Source organism: Microchirus variegatus (assembly GCF_963457635.1).
Source record: "Microchirus variegatus genome assembly, chromosome: 14".
Classification (NCBI taxonomy): domain Eukaryota; kingdom Metazoa; phylum Chordata; class Actinopteri; order Pleuronectiformes; family Soleidae; genus Microchirus; species Microchirus variegatus.
The window spans coordinates 19,950,179-19,968,780 of NC_139815.1; the positions used below are offsets into that span (position 1 = coordinate 19,950,179).

Below are 18,602 nucleotides of genomic sequence, written 5' to 3' on the forward strand. Positions count from 1 at the left end.
TGTGTAATTCCATAATGCGCACATGTGTGTAATGTGAATCGTGTGTGTTTTACGCTTAATGCCACACGAGTGCATTTCGCGCCATAAACCCTGTGATGTGTGTGCATATTAGCCTGGATAAATTACTTAAAGCTTTTCTCATCTGATGACAGAAATTTATAACAAGGGAGACACTTAATCATGATTACCCGATTATCTCACGCTTAAAAAGCTTTAATTTTTTTTGCTTAAAAAGGGAAGAAGGGCTCAGTGCCTCTTTTTCTCATTTTCTTTCTTTTTTTTTTTCTTCATAAACGGACGGCAACAATGACGATGATGAGTTACAGAGGAGGGAGATTCTATGGTTTTCTCTCTCTCTCCTCCTCCTCTTTCTTGCTCTATCTCTCTCTTCTTCTCCCCCCCCCCCCCTTCTCCCCAATTCCGCAGGGATTTGTGGGGGATAATCCTCTCGGGGATTAGGTCGGGGCAACACGCAGACAAAGAGGGGAAATAAGCCTGTTATGCATTTGCTGCTTCATTTTGCAACCTGTCTTTATTACAACCTATACTGATATGGGCTTATTCACACACACACACACACGCACACACTCGCATGCATGAGATTGGCCACATTAAGAGCTTCCCAGATGTAGTTTGGCGTCTGTGGGGTTTTTGTGTCTTCATTTCCCTGATAGGTGTGCGTGTGTGTGTGTATATCTGTATTGAGCAATAATAAAACCCACACATGATTAAAGCAGAATAGACTCTCAGCTCTTAGCACTGATCTTTTGAGCCCTCTGTATGCATTTTTATTAAGGAAAAGCGCATTTGGCATCACACTCTTTCATTTTTTTTATTAGGTGGATGTAATGTAATGTAATGATTGTGTGTGTGTTATCATCTCACCTTGTGTGTGTCTACATTATGTTTGTGCGCAGTCCATCTTTGCAGATGAGTTTGTGGGCGTGTGTGTGTGTGTGTGTGTGTTGTAGGACCTTTTCTGGCATAAACTCTCACCTTGTCAGGACCAGTACTCCTCATTTAAAAATCTAAATTAGGATAAAGTTAGGTTTAGGCATTAGTTTGTTATGTTTTTAGGCATTCAAATGAAGAAATGCTGCACAACTCGCATGTGCACGTGTGTGTATGTTCACGCTGGACCTTTGTCCTTGTAATTTCTTTTGACTACCTTTGTCATTTTTGGTCCAGTTTCTTCCTCTGGTTCACACCAGTACATTTTTGACTGGCAGAAGTGAGTCATTTTAAATTTGCATCGTAATCCAGTGGCCCTGACAAAATCACAACATACTTTAGCTCCCTTTACTCATAATCTGTAAACTTTGTGTGTGAGCTTTTTTTTAAAAAATATATATACAGTGTATACTGTATATATTGGGTGCTTAGTTGGATGTGCCAAAAGTGCTGTACAGAGATATCATTAACTGATTTACAGACTTTTAAACAATACAGTTAATATGAGTTCACAGTCACTGAGCTAAGCACCATTCTATGATGCATGTCTGACGAGCAAACGGGTCACTTCAGCACCTTCTTGGTGTATTTGTAACCAGATTTAACTTTATGGGGAAGAGAGGAGTTGGTCCCAACTAAGAGCTCAGCCACTGCGCATCTAACTATAACCATTTGTTAGAACTGTCGCCTATTTGACTGCACACGCTCATGTTTTTACTCTTAATACGACCATAATTTACAAAGTGCACATCATGGTGTATTGAGGAAGACCCTAAATTAGTAATTGAGACCATAAACTCCACTGGAAACTGTTCACATCTAATGAGAAGGAGACACTTGCTCCCTGAAGGCCATTCAAGAGAATTCCATGTTTGCGTCGTTCGTCACTACATCCATATTTATAAACAGTCTATGATTTCACACGCGACAACATTCACTGTGCTCTGTTGACAGGTGTTTTAACCAGCTATGGTGTCTGGCTTGATGGAGTCCTCATTTCAAACTTGTCCTACGCCCAGAGGTCCTTCGTGGTGGACGGTCTCTCTCCGTGGAGCCGACACTTGCTCAGGATTCAGGCCTGTACTGCACAGGGCTGTGGCAAGGGACCACTGGTCAGTGACTTAACACATTAATGATGTTATGGGTTTCTAATAAGATTTTACATACATGTTATTATACATATATTATAAATATGCAGATAGGCATGTGTGAACAACATTTACAAAGTGTGTCTCCTGTGTGTGTGTGTGTGTGTGTGTGTCACCGGTTATCATAAAGGGTGATCGATTCACTCGGCTCAATAACGAGGCCTGGCGTGATGACAGTGACATTTGGTAGGAAATGCCACTCCATGCTCAACGAGGTCTCTGTCAACAGGCTGCATTTTGGGGCATTTTTCCAATACGGACGCCATATTTAGTCAAACACTGCAGGATGAGCTGACACAGCAGAACAGGAGGAGAGGGGGTGGGTGGGGGAGAGGAGAGGTGGAAGAATAGTGTGAAGAGGAGATGGCAGGAAAAGGAGGAGAAAGCAGAGTGGTGGGGGGGGGGGCTTTAGGGATAAAAGTGAAATGATAAGAATGGAGCAAATGGTCAGAGCAAAGTGAGATGAGGTGGAAAGTGAGGATGTGAAGGGGCTGCAGAGGAAATGAGACCAAAGAAGAGAGTGGGATGATAGTTGAAAGAATAACGAGGAAGAAAGATCAGAGGAAGAAAAATTAAAGTTTTAAATAAAAAAAACAGAGGAAGAGGTATAGCAGTTTTACTGACCTTTATCAGACACGTGAAGATGTGTTTTTCCTTCAAAACTTGGATAAACAAGTGTGTAAAATACTGTACACAGTTTGAATGTGAATGTGGTCTATTCTTCTGTGTACTTGAACACAAGTGAGCTTTTTTTTCTTAACAGGTGGAGGTGCATACATTAGAGATGGCCCCAGAAGGCCCTATACTGCTGGAGCTGGCCAATCAGAGCTCTCGATCCCTGCGTGCGCGCTGGACAGCCCCTCCCAGACCAAACGGGAACCTCAGATACACACTGCTCTACAACAGCTCAGGTAACATATTTATTATACTTTTCACTCATGCCAGCACATGCATACAAGCACAGGCTACACATTATACTACAATTTCCTCATACTTCCATACACATATTCATGAAATAGTATCTATTAGTGTCATATTCTAGCTACTTTTTTTTCCAAATGTGTTCATTCTTTAAAGCTTATCCTGTGAGGGTCGCTGGGGGCGACCAACAATTTACACCCACATTCACACAATTATGATCAATTTTGAGTCCGGAGTATTATATTTCTTTTATTCCATAAAAATATTTGGATTTTACTGGTTCTTTGGTTTTAGTCGTCATATTTCACCCAATGATTCCAAACCAATATTTTATTTTGTAACTACCCGAGAATGCATGTCTTTTGTATTGTATATCAATGATTCATTGATTTAGTTTGAAACTTTTAATATTCAAAAAATTTGTTTGGATTTGTTGATCTAACTTTCATGTCATGCGACCCACTGACTACAAAACAATTCCAACGAACAGCATACCCAACACAATTGCAGATGTGAGATTTCAATAGATATACTATCAAGAAGAAGAGCAAGTAAAAAAAACATGAGGCAGAAATACTGTAACAACAAAAACATTAGAGGTCACCAATAAAACAGGTGAGGTGGACAGGACATGTACAGAAAATGAAGATGCAGAAGATGCAGATTCTTGAAGTTACCCATATCCACAAGTCTATCTGTCACACACTCTCACACACACATGGAGTCTGGGGCAGAGACTTTGATCTGCACCTCACAGAGGAAAGAGATTAAAATGAGTGGAGAGGTGTGGAAGAAAGAGGGAGAGGTGGTGTCTCGCTCTAGTTACCCATAACCTCTTGTTTCTTTGATACACGCTGCCTTCATCAGCTCACACATACAGTAACTGATGTGTTTGTGCGCATGTGTGGGTGGGTGTGTGTGTGTGTGTGTGTGTGTGTGTGTGTGTCCGTCCATCTAAATATACCGGATAGGCTCAGGCAGTGCAATTTTCTGATCCTTTTTCTTTGACTATCCTTGCATAACCTCAATATGGAGGTGTCTCTCTCTCCTTTGATCATTCTGTTATTCTCAGTCACCGTTCCTCTCTCTCTCTCTCTTGAAGTTTCACTCCCTTCTACCTGCTTTTCTCTTTCCTGTTTCCTCTGTGTCAGACTTTGCTTCTGTTTCTCTGATGACACTAATAAATATGTGTGTATAATAATAATTTGTTTAAGTGGATGTTCAGTTATCATCAAAGTAGTACGAATTAGATGAGTCAGAATGCTCTGATTTTATGAATGATTATAATTTGCTTTTTTGTTTATTTGTTGTTTTTTCCATTTTATTTGGCTGACCTTCAACTGGGGATGTCCCAAATCCTTTTTTCCTTTTTATTTTGGAGCTAAGACAGACACTACTGTGGATCAAAGAAGCTTTATCATTACGACTGAGCCAAGCTAAGTTTGGCAGATACTAAGATCCCCCAAACAGTCATCAAACCGAGGAGGGTCATTTATTTTTAACTGCCATAAAACACCAACAACAGCAACGACGACAACTGAGATCTTTAGCATTTTGTTCCCCGGATATCAACTGAATTGTGATGCTCACTGCCATGAGTGATCTGTGGATTGTGTTGGTCTAAAGATACAAAGTCAGTATCGGAACCCCAAAAATTGTAAAAAAGAAAGCTACACAATAATAATAATAAAAGAAAAAAGTCTACTTTAAGACCCCGTAATTGTTATGTCCCCTTAAGACATCACTGTCCCAGTACCTTACATGTGTGTCACTCTGTGTCTCTCTCTGTCTTTTAAGATGGTGATGATGGAGCAGTTGATGGAAGCTCATCAGTCGGCAGCTGGATGTCTGTGCCCGACCTCCGGCCTTACACCAACTACATCTTCTGGATCAGAGGGTGTAACACACAGGGTTGTGTTGAGAGTCTGCCCCTCAATGTTTCAACACCTCCAGCAGGTCTGAACACCCACATACACCCCCACTATGTCATGGGTTTGAAATCTGCACACGTCAATCATACAAATCTGTTTGTGTACTCATGATAAATTGATCAAGTGATTTAAAGACTTCTCATATATTAAATATTTTTTTAAATACATGGAATAATTCTCAGATTGATACAAAAAATGATAGTTTGGTCGAGTAAAATATGGCATGTTTATTCACCTCTAAGTTATATGTATATTTAGCATTATTAAAACTGCAGCATTGCATGAAGCACAGTAAGATTGAATCTCTTTAATCTGTTTTAGTGATGCATAATATTGGACTTTTTTCCGATTTATGTAAATGTACGTGTGTGTGTGTGTGTATATATGTTTATATGCATGTATATATATATATACGTATATATATACACACATATATACATACACACATATGTGGCCTGCCACGGCTAAAGAGGGCGCAAGTCGGCTCAGCGCAAAACGAGTAAAACATGAAAAAAATACAAATCAAAATGAGGGATTTTCGTTGTTTTCAAAATTGTTGAAGTTGAAGCCACCCTCTTCCTATATATTTAAGTTATTTTGTTTCAAATCGAAAAAGAGTTTATTATGCCCAGTTTTTTAATGTATTGTTTATGTATTGTTCTGTATAGCAGTGCAGCTCACAACAATCGTATCTGTGCTCATACAGAGAGGTGTGGTTTCACTGACAGCTGAGACCAGGAGGGGGTTGTTCTATGTAAATGTGATGATTCTGTCTCTTGGCTCCCAGAAGGTGTAAATCTTTGAGGCTAAAATTCTCCCTAAAGCAGTTTGAGGAGTGCCTACATTCAACTAGCCATATCTTCTTCAAATATTGTCTGATTTATTTGATTTAGAAATCCCACTTTCAGAATCTGTAAATAATTCAAAATGTCCCTCGGTAGACTTGTGACCGGTTTTGCCATGATGTGAGATGGAATTATGAAGACACCACACCCATGTCTTAGTTGGAGAATAACAAAAGACAGACTTTGGAAAGTTCTGCTGTTCAAGTTCAAAACAAAGGCATAAGAAAGTATAAATTTTAAATACCAGACGTTTCCTCTCTTTCTATCTCTCTTTTTACCTCTGTGCCTCTGGCATCTCTTTAGACTTCTATAAGGCAAACTGTCTTGATGCGTCCTTGTTCTGTGAAAGAACAGAGAGAAGATAGCCAAGCCAAAGACAGAGGAGCAGAGGAGGAGGGGAGCAGAGTGAGAGAGAAGTGAACATAAAAGTGCATAGTTTAAAACGATTAGTGACACCTCTGATATTGTACCTGCTAACACAGCATGAGAGAGACACAGGCTCACCAACAGTGTGTGTCTGAGGTGTATGTGTTTGTGTGCGTGCGTGTGTCTGTCTATCTTTCAGAGAGGCAGAAATCAATGTATGTTTCAGTGAAGACACACACACACACTGTAACACACGCACATGAGATGGCATAATAACCTAACCTACAGTAACTCTTTCAATCTATGAATATCAGTTAATGATAAATGATAATTCACCCACTAAATTAAAGTGACGGTTTTGAGACACTGTGTCGTCTATGGTCGTGAGGACACTTTTTGGCATAAAACCACTGTTGGGAGGACATTCTGACACGACGTTATGTCTTCTTTGTCCTCACAAGACAGACATTCGTGTGTGTGTGTGTGTTATCTTTAGACTGTCTTGAGCAATCAGTCTTGTTGTTGTGTGAAGACACTCGTGGGTTTGATTGTAGGATCACTTTATCCTCCTCTTCGCTCACATGGTGAAACACTCCGGTCTCTCTCGTTCCCTCCTTGAGTTTGTTGTCTTTATCTCTTTCTTGCTCTGTCTTTATTTGGGCTTCCTCGGTTGCTGTTGAGAGCACAGCCATCAGACTGAATCAAGATGTTTTCAACGCTAACACTAGGCTATCATGTTCAGTTGGAGAGGAGAGCCACTACTGGGGGAGAGGGAGTGTGCGTGAGTGTGTGGTTGTTATACATGAATAAATCTGACCACTCTTTGTCACAATTTCTTTACAAGGTGGATTACTTTTATCTATTTTTTGTCATTGTGTCAAATGTTCAGGTTTACAACGATTAATTGATCACTCATTTTTGAATACATCATTAATTCATCACCCAATTAACGATTTCAGCTTCTAAAATGTAAATATTTCTAGTTCCTTTGCTCCACGTAACATTTAAACCTGGAACCCGTAACCATTAGGGACCGTTGTTCGCATTTTATGTGCTTTTCATTCTTTGTTTTTTGAGTGTTCATAACTATGGCATGGATTTTGGCCACGTTGTGTATTTTTATTTGAGCTTGTTCAGTCAGGCTAAAATACACAAAGTGTTACACTCATACTGTTAAGTGCAAAAAATGTCCTATTGAAACCAATTCAAACTGCAATTTTTGAATCTGAATTCCATTAAAGCAATTGTATTAATAATTTGTACTACTCTTTACCAGATTGCGTTATTTTGGAGATAATCTCCTATCTCCACTAGATCTGTGTGACTTTTTTTTACTTTCCAAGTAGTTATTAAAAACAATTCACATATGCTTTTTTTTGTGTAACAATTAATAGGTATTTAATATAAATAATTAGGTCAGATGTCGGTGATAATCAATTTTTAAAAATCAGCTCAATGAAAGTAGAATATAAAAATGTATAATATTTGTTAAAACTTGCTTTTAAAAGGCAAATGTTTGTGCTTAGCAATTTGAGTAATGCAAAAAAAATTATAATCCAAAAAAAATCACTGTTGCTGCTCATCATGGACATATCCCAGGCTGTAATAATAATAAAAAAGTATACTACTAAAATAACTAAGAATTTTCCATCTAGTGGCATCATGACAAAAACCTGGCATTTAAAGGGTTAATATCTTAATTTCGTGTTACTACTAATACTAATTATTAGTATTTGAAATCAATAAGTATATCTAGGTGTATAATGTATCATTTTTTTATAGCTTGCTTTTAAAAAGCACATTCTTTGTGCTTAGGGTTACGAGTGTGACTAATATAATACCTGGCCTAAAAACAACCGAAAAAGACTATAAATATAATAAACACAATAAAATCTGTATGGGCGGAGCCTCTCAGAGATGGAGAGATTGCCTCAGGTCATCTGTCTCATATGAAGCCTGTCTGTCTGTCTGTCTGTGCTGGTAGGACAAGCTCAGGACAGAGAGCCTTCATCTCACTGAACTAGATTGGAATGAGACTCAGTATCTACTCTTTTTCCTTTGCTTACCTTTAATAATACCAAATACAGAAACATAATGGTCTGCATATTCAAATTTTGAGTTGGAATTAATTTCTCGAGTTGGCCTGAGTCTGAAGTCAACTCCTTCTCATCTTCTATCTCTCCTCACAGCCCCAGACGGATTATTACCTCCATGGTTGACACACTCTGCTACTACCAGTCTGAATGTGTCCTGGTCCCGTCCTGCCCACGCCAATGCACCAGGCCCACTCCGCTACAGCCTGCACATGAGGACAACCCCACAGAGGCCGGTGATGAGGTGAGAATAAAAGTACACACACACACACAAAATCACACACGAGTGGAGAAGTTAGAGAAAGAGAAATATGAGCAAGACAGACACACTAGACTCTGCTATTTTTGACATACATGATCACCTAAACGTGTGAACAGGAGACAAATGCATAAACATGTTCCTACCAAGAGGTACATTATACCGTACAGCGGAATGTGTCTCATCAGTATGACAGAGCGTCAGAAATACAGAGAAGGGGATGAGCCGTGGAGACGACGGTCAGATTCAAAAAGACAAAAAAAAAAAATCAGAGACGGGACAGCAGAAGGAGATGGAAAAATTTGATAGAATAAAAAGAGAGAGAGAGGGTGTGCATCTGATATGTATTCATTACATGCTTCCTGACAACAAATTGCAATTTAATCCAAGAAGAGGAGGCTCTCATTCTGCGGTAATAAATAAATGACTAGCTACATGTATTATATATCAGACAGCCATGCCCTCCTCCTCCTCTGCTATGGAAATCTCATTGTTCCCTGATTTATTCATTCATTCATCCCTTCTATCTATCTCATGCTAAATGGTCAACGGTCCCTCATTTATGACAATATTCTTTTACTTGTCCCAGATTCCTTTGTATGATTATAAGACGTCAGGGATCAGGTCTGACACAGGAATATGATAAAGAAGCAATGGAAATGGTGTGCATTTTGTCAAGACAGTGACTGTTTAGTGATCATGAGACATACGGGTCTTGACACGTTTGTGGAGTTGCACTTTTAATAAAGATTCAGTCAGAAATGTGTCCTGTGGCTCTGAGAGTCAAAAGTTAATTTAAGGTTACTTTTAAGGAAGCACAACAACACAAGATAAACATCTACATAACATATAATCAACATAATATTAACCAAGCATATTCCCACTACAAAGGGTGAGTAAAGATTTGTTCTGTACAGAAAACCTTTCATTACTAAATACTGTATTTATACTTTGTTGCTCCTGAGGTCTTTTTCATCTAGTCTTCTTCCACCTTTGACCAATATTTCTCCACCACTGAATCTGGAATTAAGTACAATGATTCGTCAATTCTATAACAGCCCTCTGAGGGTGACAGTAAATGAAAGCTTTTTTTAAGTGACACTCTAAGGATGTGATGAGGTGATTACTAAATAAGATAAAAGTGTTAAAAAAGAAAAATGACAATGGCAAATTTTGATACGAGTGTGTGTGTCCGTCCACTCCTAGGCTTTTGGAAAACGTAACGGACACCTTTTCCTACCGTGTGGACGACCTGTCACCATTCACACACTACATGTTCAGAGTGGTGGCTTCACACACACACGGCCAGACTGCTGGACCTTGGGCAACCCTGCACACCTCGGAGGATCGTGAGTACACGATAGACAACCCATGCACTCATTTTCACATGAAACATCTTCATCTATTCAGCTTATCCCTTGAGGATAGTGACAGGAGCTGGAGGCATGGTAAACTCTGGACAGGACAAGTTCTTTTCCGAATTGTGGTTCAATTAGATATTGATATATTATTACTTTGCTGCATGCACCACCATGCACACCTGAGATCTGGACACTTGCTGTGAATAATGGCTGCTAACAGGGTCAAAACCAGATGATTGACACTTAAGTAAAGGCTCACTGAATTAAATTCTACTGTAAAGGTTTGTGTTTAGCGTTCTTGCCATTTCAGCAAGAAGACCCGGATTCGGTTTATGCCTGGGGTTTGCATGTTCTCCCCGTATGTGCGTGGGTTTTCTCCGGGTTCTCCGGCTTCCTCTCACAGTATGTGGCCCTGTGATGGACTGGCAAACTGTCAAGGATGTAACCCGCCTATCGCCCTATGTCAGTTAGTCAGAGATAGGCACAACACCCCCCGCAACCCTCCAGTGGATGATGAAGTGTATCTCACAGTAAGATATCCTTTTCTGGAGGAAAACTGAACTTTTGTAAATCTCTTACTCTCCCACACCAAAGTCCTTAGAGAAAATCCAGAGATTTCCATCAGCAAGTTCATTTATCTTATATTGTTACGTTGGCGTTTGAATGTCTTTGTTTGATTGAAACACGGCAGTCGATGACCAGCAGCTCCCGTGTGCCGCGACTATTCAGTGACTATTCCAAAAAAATCTTGCCCCACCCCTTATACACCCCATTTTATTTCTGTCGCTGTTTTGTCTTTTGCGCATTTTAAGCCAAAATAAAGGTATCTAATCTAAGGGCATATTCAAAACGAAGGTGGAAACCTGCTTGGACACAAGCAAGATGAGGTAAAATGCTGACAGAGATAACTGAGGTGTGTGTGTGTGTGTGTGTGTGTGTGTGTGTGTGTGTGTGTGTGTGTGTGTGTGTGTGTGTGTGTGTGTGTGTGTGTGTGTGTGTGTGTGTGTGTGTGTGTGTGTGTGTGTGTGTGTGTGACCTAGCCAGTGTCATTGTGGGCTAATTGCTGTAATAGAATCATATTAGCCACTGGAACAGCCTCCTCAGTGCAAAGTTATAAATTAATTAGTACCACGCTATTATCACATACATTATCATTAAGCAGCTGAGATTTGCATACACTGGATACATGTACACAGGAGTGAGCGTGTGCACTGTTGTACGTATACATTCACAGGTGCGTGCACATGACGCAAGCACACGTGCAGTCACACACAAACTGCATTTTGGATACATTAAATTATGATCCTCTGCCGTTTTACTTTACATAGCAGAACTGAATTCCCTCTGGCCAACACACACACATACAACACACAACTGGTGTCTAGTTTATGCAGTAGGGGACAATATTTGTGTTTTTGCTCGTGAGTTGTGAGTGGAAACATTTTCACTGTGTGTGTGTGTTCAATAATTGAATGTATATTCAACACTTCATAATTTTAACATCCATCTTTTCCTCTCTCAGATATGAACACACACACACACAGAGATTTGTGAAGATATTTCTAGGACACGGCATTGACTTCCACTCATTAAGACAGCCTAAACAAAGCGTTATCCCTAACCTTAGTCCGCATGGCAGAAAAGGTCATATAAATGTACATGTAAATGTATACACACCTCCTTGTCCTCCTTATCACTTTATCAATCACATACCTAAAGCTCAGTCATAACCCAGAACACAGGTAAGAAAAGTGACAATTAAATGAAATAAAAATTAGTAAAAGGTCATTCTTTGTTTTTTACACTTAAATATTTGAGTGTCCTTCATAATGACAGTTGCAATTTGCAAGATTCCCACCTTACCAAAGAGTATATACTGTACTGTACGACATGGACCTTCATCAACAATGTACGAGAGCTGCAACTAACAATTATTTTAGTTATAGATTAGTCTGTCTATTATTTTCTCGATCCTTTGATCCATAAAATATCAGAAAATGTTAAAAAAAACATTGTTCAGTGTTTGTCAAACCTGGAAATGACGATGTTCTCGAATGTCACGTTTTGTCCATAAACCAAAATGATTCAGTTTGAATGATTTCTATTTTATTTGGAGCAAAGAAATTAAGAAAACATTCACATTTAAGAAGCTTAAAACAATCAGAAATCTTGTTTTAATAATGAAAAGAGCTTCAAACCAATTAATCGATTCTCAAAATAGTTGATTAATTTAGTAATCGATTAATTTACTAATCGATTAATAATCGATTGTTTCAGCTCCCCCCTGCGATTCTCTGAAATTAGTTTTTGCCTCTCTTTTTTTTCCTCTCCTTTCTCTTACAATTTTTATTCTTTCATTTTTGTGTGTGTGAGTTTGAACATGGATTGAGTCTCACCTCATCTAAGCTGAGGCTCTTGAGTATTTAGAGAGCAGCAAGGGACAGCACAGAGACAAGTAGATGAAGAAAATAGTGAGGAAAAGGCCGGGAAAAGACAGATGGAGAGAACAGAAAAAGGTAATGAGGAACTGAGGCGGGGGGAGAGGGAAGTAGAGGGACTAATGACAGAACAGAGGAAAGGAGACCCACGCTTCCTCCTTTCCTTTTTATCATTCCATTAAAGTTTTATGTCCATCTTTTTAATGTAATTTGGTGCCTATGAATTTCTGTCGCTGAAGAACAGACAGACAGCTCCTGTGAACATAAACTCTGGCCGTGTTGGACAGCTCCCTTTCCTCTGTCTACTCCCATGTTCACACCAGCTAAGTGATCTGAGGGACGGTGTGTGTGTGCGTGTGTGTGTGTGTGTGTGTTACAGAGTGTTATAAAGAATATGAACGAATAAAGCGCTGTTATGACAAAATGATCTTACAGTCTGTGTGTGTGTGTGTGTGTGTGTATATAAGAGAGGGAGAGAGAAAGAGCATTGAAAACGGATGTTTTACTAAATTCAAATTAAAGTGGAGAGAGGAAGAAAAAGGACAGAGAGGAGAAAATGGGACAGAAATGAGGTTGGCTGTACCGGCAGAACACAAAGAATTCATGTTATTTAATGAATGAGTGACTGCATTAATAAAATAATACTTCACCTTAGGTCCCAGGATTCTGTTCACTTTGCTCCCCAAGGAAGCTCTTAACTAAAGTGAGGATAGTCCATTTGATATTTTTTTGCCCATCCAGAGATAAAAAAGAATAAATTATGCACACTAATTTATACTCATTACCTGAACATGTATTTACTTTTTTATTTTCCTTTTCCTTTTCTCCCCCCCATCTACTAGATTTCAGAGCCGTACTGAAAAACATACTTGCATCTATTTTTTTTTTAAATGTGCAGAACGCAAGATGCAGGAAATGACTTACAAGTCCAGGAGGAAGTAGAACTGAAAGGTTGACTTCAGTTGGACACGTCGAACCAAGCGTCTCGTCACTTGCTGTGTCTATCGCTGACGTCAAGTAGAACACGTGAATTCGTAATAATGACGTGTTTTTACAGGACATTGCAATCTTGGAGCTTTCAGATTAGAGTGAACAGGGTAAGGTGCACCTAAGCCTCAAAATGTCTGTCTGGACTATGTTTTGTTTTATTTAACCATAAAAGGGCCAGAAAATGTTCTGTAAGTAAGTGCTTTTGTCCATTTTTTACCATAATAACTTTCAATATCTGGCAGTTATTTACAATTTACTGCATGTTAAAATTGTGTATTAACAATTTAAAATAAAGAAAACCATTTTTTGTGTAAAATTTAAAATTTAAACAGTATAAAACATTTAAAATACCATTTGTTTCTGTCCCAGTGTCTAGGAGCTGCGCAGGTGAAATAACCATAATAACCACAAGTTGGCTTTGACGTGCAACTTCTCAGCTTTTTAATGCAATTATTTGCACTTGCGCAAATGTGTTGTGTCTGCAATATGCTCGGTATTAAGGGATTTTAGTGTTTCAGAGTCATTTAAAGGTGCATTTTGTAATAAATCTAAATCAACTGGCCATTAAAGTCTCCTAATATGTCACAGAGACTCAGGAATAATATTCATATATATTCATATACTGAACTCACCAACAACAACAGTAAAGCCAAAATATTTAATCATGTTTTGGCATATGGCGCCACCTACCACTGTCTACCAATCATTGCAGTCAGTGGAGTCTCCGCTGCCAAGCAACCATGGGTTGCCAGTTACGTCTGAGCTACAATGGCGAAGAAAATGAAACCTAAAAGACCTTGGTATTTTAAATTTGAGTGTAGTAACCGTTTTTGGCCAAATTCTTACATATGGTGCCTTTAAGACTTTAACGTCCAATGCCATCCCACCAAAATATTCCCAGATATGTTTTTAAAGGCTTGGTATTACAGTGCAGCTTGTAATGCACGGTCCATGAGATGGCCGCCTGGATTTAAATAAATCACTCCAAATTGTCATTGCCTGGAAAAAAAAAAAGTTTTGAATGATTGACATTTCAAAGTTATCATTTTGCGTAGTTACTTAAAGGCTAATGCACAGCTCACATATTACGTGCGATGTTTTGGATACAAATCCAGTCCCGTGACCTTGGTCGTACGTCATCCTCTTGCTAACTGCCTCGTTGGTGTCGTCTGTAGCTGCGGTGACATAAAGTCATCTGTGGAAAAAAAAAAGTAAAGATACCAAATGCAATGTAAATTCTCTCCGTATTGCTTGTCACGTTCTGACACCGTGTCATAAGCATCTTGATAACAGTAAAGCTCAGCGTTTGTCCTCATTATGACTCCAGGAGCCTCGACTCACCTTCAAAAGCCCATTCATCCACTAACGTGCAGATACGCGCACACACACACAGGACTCTGTGAGGCTAAGAATAATACCCTTACTCTACTCTTCTTTTCACATGGATACTCACACATTTACACACAGTCACACACCCTGACCTCCACGTGCATACACACAAACATGCACAGGATGCACCTCCATGTATGCAAGCATATGCACAAACACAGACTCCTTCCTCCTCCTCCTCCTCTCCCAGACCTTGTCAGATGATTGTGTTATTACTATGCTAACCAAATCCTTATAAATGTGATTTAAAGCTTGGCGGCCCTGCTCTCCTGTTTTAGCCTTCTGCTACTTCTGTTTTACTGGCAAGAGGAGGAGGAAGGGAAAGAGCTGGAAACAAGGAGGAAAAGCCATCAGGAATAAAGTGGTGGGAAATGCAGGGGAGAGAGGAAAAGGTAAAAAAAAAAAAAAAGGGAGTGGAAGACAAGGAGGAAAGGGTGAGGCAGGTTGGAAGATGGAGGAATAAAATGGAAGAGGTGAGCACAACAGGGAGGACACGAGAGGGGAGATAGATAAGGAGCAAGGAAATCATGGACAAAGTGGTTCGTACACACTGCGCTCCACACTCCGTCCCTCCTGTCTGGAGAGCAGTAAAGCGTCAGTAAAATAAAAAAAAGAAGAAAAAAAAAAAGGAAAAAAGCATCACCTGCATCTTAAATGAAAATTTCAATTGAAAAACTTAACAGCCCTTCAAATTGCAGAATTTTACACGCGCCAGTAAAGCCTAAATAACACTGAACACTTAGAGTGAGAGGGGGATGGGGAAGGGAGGAGAGAGAGAGGGGGAATCAGGGGGTATTTTGGTTGGCTGATGGGGGCTGGATCAAGGTGACTGGGTTGTGGTTTGTAGTCGTGTTATTTTGCAGTTAAGGACCTTCTATCTGTCTCCGGCTCTGCGCGTCTTACACCTGTGTGTCTGTGTGTCTATTGTAACACGCCAGAGTAAGGCAGGAGATAATATTATCAAACAGACAGAATGGTGTGGGATGTCTAATTAGAGAAACATGTCAAGAGACACCAAAAACCCTCCACAAAGATGAATGGGAACGCAGCGAGGCACGGAGCGAGGCCAGCAGACATGCACGGAGAGGGCGAGCGAGAGAGCCTCCTTGGTTATTCGTAGGGTTCAGTGGACCTTTGGTGGTAATTGAATCAGTGTGAGTGCTGAGTAGAGCTAGCATAAAAACCTGTTAACCCAAAAGGTCAACTCTCTGCATTGTTTATTTAGCAGGGAGCCCACGGAGAGAGAGGGGGCCAATGAGAGAGAGGGAGAGAGGAAAATGAGAGAGTAGTTGAGGTTAACATAAACAGATAAGTCTGTAAACCTGTAAAAAAAAAAATCAGAAATAGACCACCTGTTTTCCTGTTTACTTTGACTGAAAACACCTTAAATTAGAAGGTTTTACATAAGCCAACAATATTCACCATTAACTGTATCCATGTTAAAAATGACCTGTTTATATCCCAGATTTGTTTTTCATAATGGTCTCTTTAATGTTGTACAGTATAAAGTGCCCTTTATTGCAATTGTTCAGAAAGTGGAGAAAAAAAAATTCCACCTTGTTAATTAGAGCCACACTAAAATGACTACTTACTCCACTTTTGATACTTCTGTGGTTACCACCATAAAGTTAATGTAAACTACACTGTTTTCTTGATCACTGCTTGTTTTTGTGATCACACTTGATGTGTATTGTGATATGTAGATATGAAGTAAAATAAATATATATATATACATACATATATATATATAACTATATATATTTATAAACCAATTCAAAACTGATTTAGCATTTTAAAACCAGCTATTTGTCATCCATCTGTGATCAGCTGTTTTGGCTACAGACAATAGTTGTGCCACAGGAAGTGAGTGAAAAAAGTCTCAGAATGCATCGTGTTTTCCGAAGACTTGAGCTCTAAAAGTGAGAAAATGCACACAAAAAAAACAAAAAAAATGATCATTCAGACTTCAGAGCAGAGAATCATTTGACTTTTAAAGCCTCACAAGCTGAACTGACCACTGGCCACTAATGAATCAGCCATAAACTATGGTGGCCTAGAAGTGCAAACCATTACAAAATGTGAAAGACTTCTACAAAGCTTGAGACAGGTTTTCATTTTTTTGTTTTGGTGTTTCATGTTCTGTAAATTTGTTTTCAAAAATGTGAATTTGTGTCAATTTTTGTTGATTAGTTTTGGGATTTTTAAGTGTTTCGTGTTTTGTAATAATGCAGTTCCAGGCCACCGTAGTTTAAGGCTGGTTCATTGGTGGCACCGTGGTCAACTTCACAAAGAGACTAATGAGTTCAGGCCACTGACATAAACAACATCTGGAAAGAGAACACTAACTACGAACAACAGACCAGAAGTTGACAAAAATTGACAGTAGCTTTGATCATAAAAGACATGCAGTTATCCTGTCACATCTTCATAATTGTAGTTAATGCTTCCTCATCACTTTAGTAGTTACTTCAGACTGTATGTATTTTTAATTGGATTGTGGTTGGACTGGTGACCTGTCCAGAGTGTACCCCACATTTTACCCTGTATCAGTTTGATTGGCTCCAGTGACGTGTGACCCTCATGTGGAGGGTAAAGGGGTAGACGATGGATTGTGGGCACAATTGCATCCGCCTAAGCAATGAAGATGCTCCTCCACTGTTTGAGTAAACCCTTTGCCTCTTGCTCATGCACGCCGACAGACACATGTACATACGTGTGCACACGCTATCTCTCATAAGTCATGCTCACATATTCTCATCTTCTTTCAATTGCTCTTTCTGCCTCTCCCTTGCCCACACACACACACACACACGCTCACTGCCATCTGGGAAAGCCGTTAGCAGTTAGCGGTAGCACTTAGCGGCACAGCACGCTCCCTCAGTCCGTTCAGTCACCTTGATCTACTTGCCCTTCACACAGCACCATTACTGCTACACTGCATCACGGCTGGAGTGGGTATGCAAGTGTTGGTTAGAGGGAGTGTTTCTCTACATACACTGACATACATCTATGTCCATTACAGATCAGACGGTGGGATGTAAATGGCGTAAGGGGGGGCATTATCTTAAAATGAGCTACAGTGGTTACCTCTGACTAGTGAAGTATCCCTCTGACTAGCATTTACAGGCGGCCTATCTGTGCAAAAACATGTGCAAGTCGAGTCTGCCTTGTGGTGAGCTGCGAGTCGATGTTTGTGGCAAGAAGCACATGTTTTGATCCACCGTGTGTGTCTTTGTTAGATCGGAGTCCTAATTATTTGATTTGAATGTCTGCTCCTACTGGTGTAAACAGATCTAACACAAACATGTGATGTAATGTTTTCTAAGAAGGAATTGCTAAAGTTAAATAATTCTGTGTAAAATTGTTGTGAATTTGCTGTGTAAATGTGGTTTTCCTCTGGGTCGTACCTATGTTCCCCGGGTCCTATGTTCCCCGTTTTTCCCAAAAAAGGTCCACTTTGTATGTGACAGGGGAACATAGGACCCTTTTTTTGAAAAAGGGTAGGGTTAGGATTAGGGTTAGAGAAAGGGTCCTATGTTCCCCAGTCACATACAAATCGGGGAACATAGGACCCGGGGAACATAGATACGGTCCCGTTTTCCTCTATGGTTTAAGTATAGTTTGTTTGGATTTGCCTTAAAGTAGACATAGTATACCCTATTTCTGCAGGGTAACCTAGTTCCCTGGTGTCCTAATGAACATGTCTGTGACATGCTTTGGTCAAAATACCTTATGGATGAAGCTCCACAGCAGTTCAATCACCCTGCCAAAACAGCCCTGTTCAGAACGCTCGGTTTAGAGTGCCTGTCTCTTTAAAAGCAAATGAGACACAGGAAAATACGTCGGCGTCACTCAGGCAGTTAACAGCAGTTATCTTTTGGAAAATGATAGGACTTCTGCTCTTCCAGAT

General features: G+C 39.7%; 1 protein-coding gene across 1 annotated transcript in view; it reads left to right on the forward strand.

Moving 5' to 3' along the window:
• Positions 1–18,602, forward strand: part of ush2a (Usher syndrome 2A (autosomal recessive, mild)) — a gene marked incomplete at both ends in the record, with an annotated part of 202,896 nt that overhangs the window by 93,010 nt on the left and 91,284 nt on the right. Inside the window, 5 exons of the mRNA XM_083900586.1 lie at positions 1,906–2,063; positions 2,863–3,010; positions 4,818–4,976; positions 8,352–8,499; positions 9,721–9,863. Of these exons, the coding sequence (XP_083756712.1) occupies positions 1,906–2,063; positions 2,863–3,010; positions 4,818–4,976; positions 8,352–8,499; positions 9,721–9,863 (756 nt within the window). The remainder of the gene's footprint in view (positions 1–1,905; positions 2,064–2,862; positions 3,011–4,817; positions 4,977–8,351; positions 8,500–9,720; positions 9,864–18,602) is intronic.